Below are 13,729 nucleotides of genomic sequence, written 5' to 3'. Positions count from 1 at the left end.
TTTACTCTCCATATTATGCATACAGTACAACACAGAAAACCGAACCTCCCTCATCACTACTCCCTTCCCGACAAGACCTGCAAATGTGCCTCAGGCTTCCTCTTTTTCTTAACCTTTAATCTCACTACCTCCACCTTTTTCCACTCCACCACTACACTCCATCTCGTCCTCCTCAACACCTCACCCCCTGCCTTTCCATCCATCTCTGCCCCAGTCACAGCCCAGTCAGTGTTGCTCAACCACCTCCACAGGATTTCACGCTCCAAAACAAAACAATCACACGTGACCTTACTCTTCATTCTATATCGAGCTCCACCAGGTGCACTCGATTTACCTTGCCCAGTGCACCGATTGGTGGACGTCTCTTTTCTGGGACTGTTCAATCAATATGAGCTCCGTCTAGGCTAGAGAAAAATCCAACGTACAGTAAATTGAAGGTATTCAAATGCTCAGCTGTTTGAGCTGATTGAGTCTGAATGTGTGACACATCTCTCATCAAAATTTGACATTCAATTCAAATAATGTTTTATTGATATACTGGTATTTGGGTAATTACACATTTAGGCTACCAGTTATTATCAACGTTGATAGGCTCGTTATGAATGTTAAAGGTCGATCATATCAAACTTTCACTTCCCCCTTATGTTTGTATGTTGAAATTGTACTAGTTAAGCACTGTTCATTATGATATTTATTTCAGGTGGCACTTACAGCAGAGTTATATGCTCCCTTAGTGAAAAAACACAAGTTTGGTGGTGAATGGAATGTATTATTGAATGGAATATATTAAACCTAAAAATAAACACCCCATGCCAAGTTAATAAGAGTGCTTAATCAAGACTGTGCATTCTCCTAAAATGTGTAATTTTTTCCTGGATCTACCAGGAAAACCATTTGCTTGTCTCAAATAAGAGATGATGGAGTCAAGGTGTGAAGTGATGGTGAGGATACAAGGTGAGGTTTAGATTTATGTAAACCATATAGAACCACTTGATAGCAAGGATGGCAACATATCACAATAATGTAACCTACTGTAAAATCACTCAATTATAGACAACGTCAAAATAAATCATTTTATTTGCAACCATGCCAACGTGACTCCAAGCTGTCAACACTGCAACAACCTGCAATGCACAAACTGTGATAAACAAAGCCTACTTTTACATTGACCCTTTGAATTGTTATTCTTGATTAGCAGCTGATGGTGATAGTCTCACATCTCATGAGGTTATGCAGCTCACATCCAACATTTCTAAATGCATTCTTAAATTCATCAATAATTCCTTTCTTTAAATAACATTACAAGTGAAATTACAAATGTAAAAATGTTGTAAAACATTCTACCAATTTAAAATCTTACTTGAATCAAAGGTGACTGGATGTAATTGTTGAATGTAACATATCAAGTTCCCTAATAATTCTAAATGAAATATAAACATATTATAATGGTGAAATAAGTGCCAAGACCCCAAAATAGGCAATGCACCTACAGGCTGAAACTAATGAAACCCAAAGTAACTCTATCAACCATATAATTTGTTGGGTGTGTGTTAAATAACTCATATTTTGGGGAAAATAATTGAGAGGAAGAAAAGGAAGATTCTGCCCTCAAGTGGCTCTTTGTCACCTGAGGCCCAAAAATAAATACTTTTCTCTGACTGAGTCATTAACAATCACTAACATTTATCCCATTTCTTCATATGGAATCTGAGGTAAATATTGTTTCTCGAAGTAGTGGATTAGAACTAAGAGGGAAATATTAGACATCTCTAACAATAGTCACTGAAGCCACTTAGATAGAGAGATGTAGCCTACTCTATACATACCAACCAGTGTTCTCTTATTGAATACGTATTGAACAACTTTACAACAACCACGTCACATGGTCCGAAGGCAACAACATAGATGTAAAAAATATTTTTTAAAGAAGCTATTTTCATAGTATTTTCCAATATAAATGGATAAAGGCCTCTTAGATCATCTCCAGTCTGCATGTGTCTTTAACACACTGAACACGACAATGGTCTTGCAAAAAGACATTGGCACGGCAAAAGGCAACAACAGTGGCTAAACATAATTGAATACATGTTGCACTCAGATACCACCATCACATATGTGGTGAATACCAGACAATACCAACACTGGAAATTAAGCAATCATGCATCTTATAGTTCATATGTGATATCTGCCGTAGAAAGGGGGGTATAGGGAGCATTGGGAGCAGCCTATTTCCACGTCATATTTGATGACGTTTCTCATCTCTTCACTCTAATAAAGCAGTCATTATGAGATCTCCCTGGCCATCTCCACATTCGCTTGGCTGATCGTACCTGGCTGCTCTCCTTTCTGTGGCGGGCTCTCGCCCTCCATCGAGGACTCACTAGCTGGCTCCGATGGCCGCTCATCCAGCATCTCCAGTGCATCCAGTATGGTCTGGACCCTCCGGACTCCGTCACGTCGCGCCTGTCGCACATCCACACGCCCCTCTGGGTCCACTGAGTCCAATGCCAAAAGCTCTTTGGTCAACAGCTCCTCCAGCAGCAAGTACCTCTTATCGTTCTTCTTCCCATCAAAGCATTTCACCTCTTGCTCCAGTTTCGCCACTCTCTTCACTATCTTTTGTACTTTAGCCAAGCCTGGGTGACACTGAGCGGTGGACTCGTTTTCTGCTTTTGTGGGCGGGACCTCCTGTGGAGCAGGAGCATCCACTGGCTCCTGGGCTTCTGGTTTCGGGGGTATCTGGACTGTGATGTTTGCTGTCTGTTTCGGCTGCGGTTGTGGCTGTGGTTGTTGTGGAGGTTGTGGTTGTTGTTGGTACTGTTCAGGTTGTTGGTATTTTTCTGGCTTTTGATACTGTTGTGGCTGTTGTGGTTGTTGGTACTGTTCAGATTGTTGGTATTGTTGTGGTTGTTGTGGCTTTTGGTACTGTTGTGGTTGATGTTGTGGTTGTTGGTATTGTTGTGGTTGTTGGTATTGTTGTGGCTGCTGTGGCTGTTGTTGTGGTTGTTGTGACATCTGTGGCTGTTGAAGCTGATGTGTGTCAGCCTCTCTCTGCACTGTTTGGGGATACTGAGAGATCTCCTGCTCCTGCTCCATTCTGTGGGGTGATTCTCTCTGTGGGACATGGTGATGGCGGACCTGGACCTGGGGAAGGAAGAAGGAATTATTTGCATGTTGCCATTTATTGTCATGAATCTTGACCTGGAGGCAGCTCTGCAGAGTGGTCACTAACTAGCACAGCTACAAAGTTATATCAACTGATTTTATACCTAACCTTAACCACACTGCTAACCCTAACCTTAAATGTTTACGACACAGACAATTTTGACGTTGCAGCTGGCCTATCTTGCGGAAATCACTCAGTTCTACCTCTTGGGCAAGATTCATGACAATAAATGTCAACCTGCTAATTATTCATCAGGAATAATGTCAAATTTGCTATTCTGGCATTTATGGCTATGTACGTATATTATACTTTTTATATAGAGGAATCCTACTGTTATTGGACTGGCAATAGGTGAAGCGATGATGGAAAAACGGTACCTGTGGTCTCTCTGTAATGACCTGGGCACTGAGGGGAGACTGGCTCCTCATATGCGGAGGGATATGGATGGCGGCAGTCTCACGGTGCTGGGGAAGCACGCTCGGGGAGGGGGAGGCACGGTCCCGGGAAGAAGGCGTGGGCCCATGATGACCGCTCCAGTCCTCTGGTTGTAGGTGGTGGAAGGAGGGCTGGTGCTCTGAGTAAGCCGGAAAGCGCTGGGTGTAGAGAGCGGAGTTGACAGGGGCCTGTTGTGGGTGACCTCCGGCCCTCTCGTGGATCACTGGGATGGGGATGTAACCTGCCTGGAGGCCTGTGCTGCTGGGTCGTGGGGGCTGGTGGAAGGGGTGGCCCTAAGGAATGAAAGTCTAGCATGAATCAGAGGAAGTACAATTGCATATTTAATATTACAAGTAGCTCTAGAAGTAGCTAGAGGTTTAGTTTGATTCCGACATCAAACACCTGCATGTAACTACAACTTTCTCTGAAAATCCTCCAATGACATCAATCTATGATTAAAGCAAATGGTAAGAGTTAATGCGTAGTAATCTCATTAGCTAAATCAATCTCACCTCAGGTTCTTGTGAACTAGGCGAACAGGACATGTAGGGCTCAGGGGTAGTGCTCTCGGAGGGACCCTGCAAAGGAGATCTAGGCCTGCAGTGGAGCGTCGGGGTGGGGGAGGGTGTCCGTCCGTCTGCTCGTACATTTTGCAGAGCAGTCGGCTGGATGTACGGGAAACATTGGTGTTGCTGTTGCTGACGGATGTCTCCGCCTTCATGGCAGACTGGGATTGGGATGTAACCATGACGGAGGGTGGGGTGCTTCATGTCTCTCACGAAGGCCTTCTGCATCTCCTGAGGACTCGGCTCTGGGGGCACACTGGGGCCATTTTGAGACAGCTGGCTGACCTGAAGAAGAAAAAAAGTCTGAATTAATACACATCTAAGACATGCAAATAAGTATGTGAGTGAAACCCTAGCCCCAGAGGCAAGCAATTACTGCCAATCCATCATAAAATGTGTTTGCTATGAGAGGTAATGATGTCCAACATCCCGGAAAGATTTGCTATTTTTTCCAAACTAAGACCATTAGGCTATTAAGATTAAATTGAGATTGATTGAAAAGAGCCATTTGCTAGAGGCTGAAACAAATATGTCTGCTCTGGAATCTGCTCTGGTATCTATAGGCAAAAAGCATTCGGTACATTGTGAAATATCCCTGGGAGATGTCAAAAGTATCACTTCTCTGACCACTTGGAAGAGGAAACTACACTCTTAGGGGAAAAAAAGGTACTATTTAGAACCAAAAAGGGTTCTTCGGCTGTGCCCATAGGAAAACCCTTTGAATAACTATTTTTGGTTCCAGGAAGAACCATTTTGGATTCCATGTAGAACACTTTCCACAGAGGGTTCTCTTCTAAATGAAACCCAAATGGGTTCTACCTGGAACCAAAAAGGGTTATGTTATGGGGACAGCCAAAGAACCCTTTTGGAACCTTTTTTTCTTATAGTATAGTTCTTATCCAAGTATGTGCCTGTCAGAAGAAGCAAGCCATCACTACATGTGGGTATGTAGGCTCTGCATTGGTTGGTTTGCTAGGCAGTGTTTACTATCATAAAACATTACAAATCATAGTTGTCTCATGTCCTCACATGCATGTTGATAATAATTCACAGTGGAGACAAAAAACTCCATGATGCTGTCTTGGTGATCACCAGGACAACCCAACCAATTAAGCAGTCAACTGTCAGAGTGAGACACCTGACTGTGACAACAGGGAACAGTATCTCTGTGGTATCACTACATGACCAGTTTTGTTTTACCATGCGAATATAATTAACAATACAGTATATTGTGAGTGATATAAGAATACTCCAATATTTGATTGCCTTCAGGCTATACACGTGTATTGTCACAATGTAACTTAAGTTGCCTTGAGAACTGGAGAGCACAAGAGCACAAGCCAAATACCTCAGGAGAGCATACCACATTCCAACAATACCAGATTCAGTAAGGCCCACAAACAATGCTCATCAACTACATTTTTGTGAACAGTGGTCAAAATCTAACTGATTAAGCTGAGACAATTACAACCTTAATGCTGTTGTCTTTTATGCTTATGCTGTTATCTTATGCTCGCTTGCATACTTCTACAAGGTGTGGCTCAAACTAAAAACAAACTGTCCAAACTGAAACATGTTCTACAGACAGAGCTGAAACAGCAAACTGTATGTGTGGGGAGTGCATGACAAAGCACCAGAGTCAACTGGTAGACGGGGCCAAATAGCCTAGGCTTAGACAAGTGGGAGCAACACACTGAGCAAAGGTCTATATACTGTACACTGAACACAAATATGAACGCAACATGCAACAATTTCAAAGAGTTTACAGTTCATATAAGGAAATCAGTCAAATTGAAATAAATTCATTAGGCCCTAATCTATGGATTTGGTCACAGATACCTTTAAAAAAAAGTAGGGGAGTGGATCAGAAAACCAGTCAGTATCTGGTGTGACCATCATTTTCCTCATGCAGCGCGACACATCTCCTTCGCATAGGGTTGATCAGGCTGTTGATTGTGTCTTGTGGAATGTTGTCCCACTCCTCTTCAATGGCTGTGCGAAGTTGCTGGATATTGGCGGGAACTGGAACACACTGACGTACACGTCAATCCAGAGCATCCCAAACATACTCAATGGGTGGTGACATGTCTGGTGAGTATGCAGGCCATGGAAGAACTGGGACATTTTCAATTTCCAGGAATTGTGTACAAATCCTTGCGATATGGGGCCGTGCATTATCATGCTGAAACATAAGGTGATGGCAGCAGATGAATGGCACGACAATGGGCCTCTGGATCTCGTCACGATATCGCTGTGCATTCAAATTGCCATTGATAAAATGCAATTGTGTTCGTTATCCGTAGCTTATGCCTGCCCATACCATAACCCCACTGCCACCATGGGGCACTCTGTTCACAACGTTGACATCAGCAAACCACTCGGCCACATGACGCCATCCACGCTATCTGCCATCTACCCGGTACAGTTGAAACTGTGATTAATCCTAGAAGAGAACACTTCTCCAGCTTGCCAGTGGTCATCGAAGGTGAGCATTTGCCTGCTGACGTCGGTTACGATGCCAAACTGCAGTCAGGTCAACACCCTGGTGAGTATGACGAGCCCGCAGATGAGCTTCCCTAAGACGGTTTCTGACAGTTTGTTCAGAAATTCTTCAGTTGTGCAAACCCACAGTTTCATCAGCTGTCTGGGTGGTTAGTCTCAGACGATCCCGCAGGTGAAGAAGCCGGAGGTGGAGGTCCTGGGCTGGTTACACGTGGTCTGCGTTTGTGAGGCCGGTTGGACGTACTGCCAAATTCTCAAAAACGACATTGGAGGCATGCCAATTGCACGCTCAAAACTTGGAGATATCTGTGGCATTATGTTGTGTGACAAAACTGCACATTTTAGAATGGTCTTTTATTGTCCCCAGCACAAGGTGCACCTTTGTAATGATCATGCTGTTTAATTCGCTTCTTGATACGCCACTGCTGTCAGGTGGATGGATTATCTTGGCAAAGGAGAAATGCTCACTAACAGGCATGTAAACAAACTTGTGCACAAAATCTGAGAGAAATAAGATTTTCGTGCGTATGAAACATTTCTGGGATCTTTTATTTCAGCTCATGAAAGATGGGACCAACACTACATCTTGCGTTTATATATTTGTTCAGTATACGTCCACACAGTTTGATACGACAAAGACAAAAGTTTGTCCACAAGACTATGTCGGCCCATTGGACTCACTGTATTGGAACAGTCTCAAGCTGCCATGACTATGTATTAACAAAATTGCTGTATATTGCATGGTAATATTGAATTACAATTAAGTATGACTTAAGAGTACTGTGGGGTATATTCCACCTTTTCTTTACATCATTCCTTTACTTTTTTGATACAACAACAGTAGTTATGACACAGCCAATAGCTCTGAACGACCCTTTGCCCTCTGCCATTTTGGCAGGGTCCCTGTACACTGCCAGCATTGCACCAATTTTATCCTCTGACAGCTGTGTCTTTCCAGCAGATTCTAAGTGACACTAACTTCGGACAGCAGAAAGTGTTGATCTTCCTAAGGCAAGACGCCAACTGGCAGCCTAGGGTCTGCTCCTCCAACCCTTCCACATTTAAAGTTGACACATAGTACTTCTGCACAGTTCAATGGTATAAAACCATATCAACAAATTCAGTGATTTGTTAATTTAATGTAGGCTATTGTAGGTTCCTTGGAGCTGTTATATATGGGTGGGTGATGAACATCTTCAAATCCCTTGTAAGGAAAAGTTTTAGTAAAAAAAGGTGCTATCTTAAAACCTAAATGGGTTCTTTGGCTGTCCTGGTAGAAGAACCCTTTGAAGAACCCCTTTTGATTCCAGGTAGATCCCATTTGAGTTCAATGTTGAACACCTACACACAACCCTTTTCTACATGGAACCCAAAATAATTCTACCTGGAACCAAAAAGGGTTATCCTATGTGGGGACAGACAAATAACACTTTTGGAACTCCTATTTTCTAAGAGTGTAAGAAATATGAACAAATGCAGTCTGGAGTCTGCTTGGCCTAATAGGCTTTAAATAAACATAATGGAAATGGTCAAACACTCAAAGGCATAGCTTTACATATGACTGCAGTGCGTCATCAACAAACCTGCCAGCTTAGATCATAACACAAGATCATAGCCTTTTATAACAGCCGTTGCTCAGCTTAGACCATAACACAAGAACATAGCCGTTTATAACAGCTATTGCTATTGTTAGTTACGTTATAATGCATGTGGGAGAGCGCTGGAGCCTACAATAGACAACATTCCATTGCGTTGGCGTATATTAAGTTTTAGCAGAGGCAATTTGTAGCCCATGTTTTTAAAGTAAATAAAAATATATAGAAGCATAGCCTACTATAAATAGAATATGCCCACTCTATCTCCCCTATAATAGAAGCCAGTGCGTATCAGAAGCGGTGACCATCTATCAGAAGCGGTGACCATCATTATTAACCACTGAAGTGCTTGATCGAGGACCGTGCCATATATTAGAGAGATTATGTGTTGTGTCTGCCATGCTGTCAAGCAGACATGACATTTCACTCCAACTTTGAATATATATCACACGAGCCCTCCCACGGTACACATCATGTTACTACACATCCATGAGCCTACCTTTTTGAAATCGTGTCTTGGGTCATTCCAGCTTGTTGTGCGATTAATGTGATCCACAAAAAAATGCCATCCTGTCTGTGGGTCAATTTTTATTTCCCATCCTGGCGGTAGAGGATCGTTATTATTGACCATATCTACCATTGGTGACTGTGTGTTCATGCTGCTCAAACTCCTTGATCCTTTATACCTTGCCATTTTATTCAGTCAACGGACCCTTTAAAGATTCCGCACGGTGACGTGTGGGAGATGGGGCTGGAAGTTTCTCGAAATAAATAGCACGGTCAATGTTGCGTAAAAGTTGCCAGTGTGTCTCAAGATTCAAAGGGTTCCAGCCTGACAGTGAGGCGACTGTCATTTCAGTCAGGAACCTCAAAGTTCTGTTTGTATGTGTAACGGATGTGAAATGGCTAGCTAGTTAGCGGCGAGGGGACGGTTTAAAGTTATACTGTTACATATGTATCCTTCATACGTCGTGGCTATAATGTATTCAGCTCAGATGGTGGCTACAGTTACAAATGTATCGTCGGTCAATGTTGATAAAGTAACGTTATAATTGACTATATATACACTACCGGTCAAACGTTTTAGAACACCTACTCATTCAAGGGTTTTTCTTTACTCTTACTATTTTCTACATTGTAGAATAATCGTAAAGACATGAAAACTATGAAATAACACATGGAATCATGTATTAACCAAAAAAAGTGTTAAACGAATCAAAATATATTTTTGATTTGAGATTCTTCAAAGTAGCCACCCTTTGCCTTGATGACAGCTTTGCACACTCTTAGCATTCTCTCAACCAGTTTCCAGAGGTAGTCACCTGGAATATATTTCAATTAACAAGTGTGCCTTGTTAAAAATTAATTTGCGGGCTTCCCGTGTGGCGCAGTGGTCTAAGGCAAAGAAGAAAAAGCCATATCTCAGACTGGCCAATGAAAAGAAAAGCTTAAGGTGGGCAAAATAACACAGACACTGGACAGAGGAAGATTGGAAAAAGTGTAATTGACAATTAATCTAAGTTTGAGGTGTTCGGATCACAAAGAAGAACATTAGTGAGACCAAGAAAAAATAAAAAGATGCTGGAGGAGTGCTTGACGCCATCTGTCAAGCATGGTGGAAGCAATGTGATGGTCTGGGGGTGCTTTGGATGTGGTAAAGTGGGAGATTTGTACAAGGTAAAAGGGATCTTGAAGAAGGAAGTCTATCACTCCATTTTGCAACGCCATGCCATACCCTGTGGACGGCGCTTAATTGGAGCCAATTTGTGGTCACTTACAAATGTCCTTTTTTTTTAAAGAAAAGCAAAAAAATATTGCCCATTAAAATAACATAAAATTGATCAGAGTACAGAGGCCCATTATCAGCAACCATCACTCCTGTGTTCCAATGGGACGTTGTGTTAGCTAATCCAAGTTTATCATTTTAAAAGGCTAATTGATCATTAGAAAACCCTTTTGCAATTATGTTAGCACAGCTGAAAACTGTTGTTCTAATTAGAGAAGCAATTAAACTGGCCTTCTTTAGACTAGTTGAGTATCTGGAGCATCAGCATTTGTGGGTTTGATTACAGGCTCAAAGTGGCCAGAAACAAAGAAATTTCTCCTGGAACTCGCCCTGGTGCACAACTGAGCAAGAAGATAAGTACATTAGAGTGTCTAGTTTGAGAAACAGACGCCTCACAAGTCCTCAACTGGCAGCTTCATTAAATATTACCCGCATAACACCAGTCTCAACGTCAACAACGAAGAGGTGACTCCGGGATGCTGGTCTTCTAGGCAGAGTTGCAAAGAAAAAGCCATATCTCAGACTGGTCAATAAAAATAAAATATTAATATGGGCAAAATAACATAGGCACTGGACAGAGGAAGATTGGAAACAAGTGTTATGAACAGACAAATATAAGTTTGAGGTGGAAAACAAGGACATTTCTAAGTGACCCCAAACTTTTGACCGTATATATATACACACACACACACACTACCGGTCAAAAGTTTTAGAACACCTACTCATTCAAGGGTTTTTCATTATTTTGACTATTTTTATAGAATAATAGTGAAGACATCAAAACTATGAAAAAACACATATGGATCATGTAGTAAGCAAAAAAGTGTTAAACAAATCAAAATATATTTTAGATTCTTCAAAGTAGCCACCCTTTGAATTGATGACAGCTTTGCACACTATTGGCATTGTCTCAACCAGCTTCACCTGGAATGCTTTTCCAACCGTCTTTAAGGGGTTCTCACATATGCTGAGCACTTGTTGGCTGCTTTTCCTCCACTCTGTAGTCCAACTCATTTTACATTTTTATTTTACCTTTATTTAACCAGGTAGGCTAGTTGAGAACATGTTCTCATTTACAACTGCGACCTGGCCAAGATAAAGCAAAGCAGTGCGTCACAAACAACACAGAGTTACACATGGAATAAACAAACATACAATCAATAATACAATAGAAAAAAAGTCTATATACAATGTGTGCAAATGAGTTAGGACAAGGGAGGTAAGGCAATAAATAGGCCATAGTGGCTAAATAATTACAATATAGCAATTAAAAAATGGAGTGATAGATGTGCAGAAGATGAATGTGCAAGTAGAGATACTGGGGTGCAAAGGAGCAAAATAAATAAGATAAATAACAGTATAGGGATGATGTAGTTGGATGGGCTATTTACAGATGGTCTAAGTACAGGTGCAGTGATCTTTGAGCTGCTCTGACAGCTGGTGCTTAAAGTTAGTGAGGGAGATATGAGTCTACAGCTTCAGTGATTTTTGCAGTTCGTTCCAGTCATTGGCAGCAGAGAACTGGAAGGAAAGGCAGCCAAAGGAGGAATAGGCTTTGGGGGTGACCAGTAAAATATACCTGCTGGACCGCGTGCTACGGGTGGGTGCTGCTATGGTGACGAGTGAGCTGAGATAAGGCGGGGCTTTACCTAGCAAAGACTTATAGATGACCTGGAGCCAGTGGGGTTGGCGACGAATATGAAGTGAGGGCCAGCCAACGAGAGCATACAGGTCGCAGTGGTGGGTAGTATATGGGGCTTTGGTGACAAAACGGATGGCACTGTGATAGACTGCATCCAATTTGCTGAGTAGAGTGTTGCTGGCTATTTTGTAAATGACACCGCCAAAGTCAAGGATCGGTAGGATTGTCAGTTTTACGAGGGTATGTTTGGCAGCATGAGTGAAGGATGCTTTGTTGCGAAATAGGAAGCCGATTCTAGATTTAATTTTGGATTGGAGATGCTTAATGTGAGTCTGGAATGAGAGTTGACAATCTAACCAGACACCTAGGTATTTGTAGTTGTCCACATATTCTAAGTCAGAACCGTCCAGAGTAGTGATGCTGGACGGGCGGGCAGGTGTGGGCAGCGATCGGTTGAAGAGCATGCATTTAGTTTTACTTGCATTTAAGAGCAGTTGGAGGCCACGGAAGGAGAGTTGTAATGGCATTGAAGCTCGTCTGGAGGTTAGTTAACACAGTGTCCAAAGAAGGGCCAGAAATATACAGAATCGTATCGTCTGCGTAGAGGTGGATCAGAGAATCACCAGCAGCAAGAGCGACATCCCAAATCATCTCAATTGGTTTGAGGTCGTTTGATTGTGGAGGCCAGGTCATCTGATGCAGCACTCCATCACTCTCCGTCTTGATCAAATAGCCCTTACATAGCCTGGAAGTGTGTTGGATCATTGTCCTGTTGAAAAACAAATGATAGTCCCACTAAGGGCAAACCAGATGGGATGGTGAATCGTTGCAGAATGCTGTGGTAGCCATGCTGGTTAAGTGTGCCTTGAATAAATCACTGACAGTGTCACCAGCAAGCACCATCACACCTCCTCCTCCATGCTTTATGGTGGGAGCCACACATACAGAGATCATCTGTTCACCTACTCTGCGTCTCACAAAGACACAGTGGTTGGAACCAAAAATCTCAAATTTGGACTCATCAGACCAAAGGACAGATTTCCACCGCAGCAAGTCTCTTCTTATTATTGGTGTCCTTTATTAGTGGTTTCTTTGCAGCAATTCGACCATAAAGGCCTGATTCACACAGTCTCTTCTGAACAGTTGATATTGAGATGTGCCTCTTACTTTAACTCTGTGAAGTATTTATTTGGGCTGCAATTTCTGAGGCTGGTAACTCTAATGAACGTATCCTCTGCAGCAGAGGTAACTCTGGGTCTTCCTTTCCTGTACCTCATGGGGTTCTCGAGTGGCGCAGTGGTCTAAGGCACAGTGTCTGTGTGTCGCTACAGACACCCTGGCTCAAATCCAGGTTGTATCACAACTGGCTGTGATTGGGAGTCCCATAGGGTGGTGCCCAATTGGCCCAGCGTCATCTGGGTTTGGCCAGTCATTGTAAATAAGAATTTGTTCATAACTGACTTGCCTAGTTAAATAAAAGTTACATTTAATAAAAAAACATTTTTAAAAAGCTGACTGAGAAAATGCCAAATATGTCATCAAGGCAAAGAACAATCTCAAATATAAAATATATTTTTATTTGTTTACCTTTCCATGTGTTATTTCATAGTTTTGATGTCTTCACTATTATTCTACAATTTTGAAAATAGTTCAAATAAAGAATGAGTTGAATGAGTAGTCCAAACGTTTGACTGTCACTGTGTATATATAGGACATCAAATACTGTAAAAAATCAGCAGGAAATGAGCTCAAAGTAGTTTTAATTTTGAAAATCTGTTCCCAGGTATTCCCATACATAAATAGAGGTTTATGTGATCGTATCCCACTGTAAGGTATGAAACGGTTCTGTTTTTGTCAAATAGCCTAACGTACTATATCTGTTTGGGATTCTTGCGGTCAATTTGCAGTGTATGCTACTATTTTTAACTATGTTCCCGCTGCCTCATTCGGGCGCTGCATCATTTGTGAGTGTTTACTGTTGCCTTGTTTTATTCTAGTGCTGACTCAACTTATTTTTCACTCCGTCCCTCTGTAGGC

The 13,729-nt window shown here is 42.1% G+C and overlaps 1 protein-coding gene across 1 annotated transcript; it reads right to left on the bottom strand.

Moving 5' to 3' along the window:
* Positions 1–1,059: 1,059 nt before the first annotated feature.
* On the bottom strand, positions 1,060–8,963 carry LOC120046455 (BAG family molecular chaperone regulator 3-like). The gene is made up of 4 exons (XM_038991710.1): positions 8,764–8,963; positions 4,114–4,452; positions 3,544–3,894; positions 1,060–3,144 (listed from the first exon to the last, which is right to left on the bottom strand). The coding sequence occupies exons 1-4, from the start codon at positions 8,956–8,958 to the stop codon at positions 2,284–2,286; spliced, it is 1,746 nt and encodes a 581-aa protein (XP_038847638.1). The 5' UTR covers positions 8,959–8,963; the 3' UTR covers positions 1,060–2,283.
* Between the last annotated feature and the right edge of the window lie 4,766 nt (positions 8,964–13,729).

Source organism: Salvelinus namaycush, chromosome 4 (assembly GCF_016432855.1).
Source record: "Salvelinus namaycush isolate Seneca chromosome 4, SaNama_1.0, whole genome shotgun sequence".
Lineage (NCBI taxonomy): Eukaryota > Metazoa > Chordata > Actinopteri > Salmoniformes > Salmonidae > Salvelinus > Salvelinus namaycush.
This window is presented reverse-complemented; position numbering and strand designations above follow the sequence as displayed.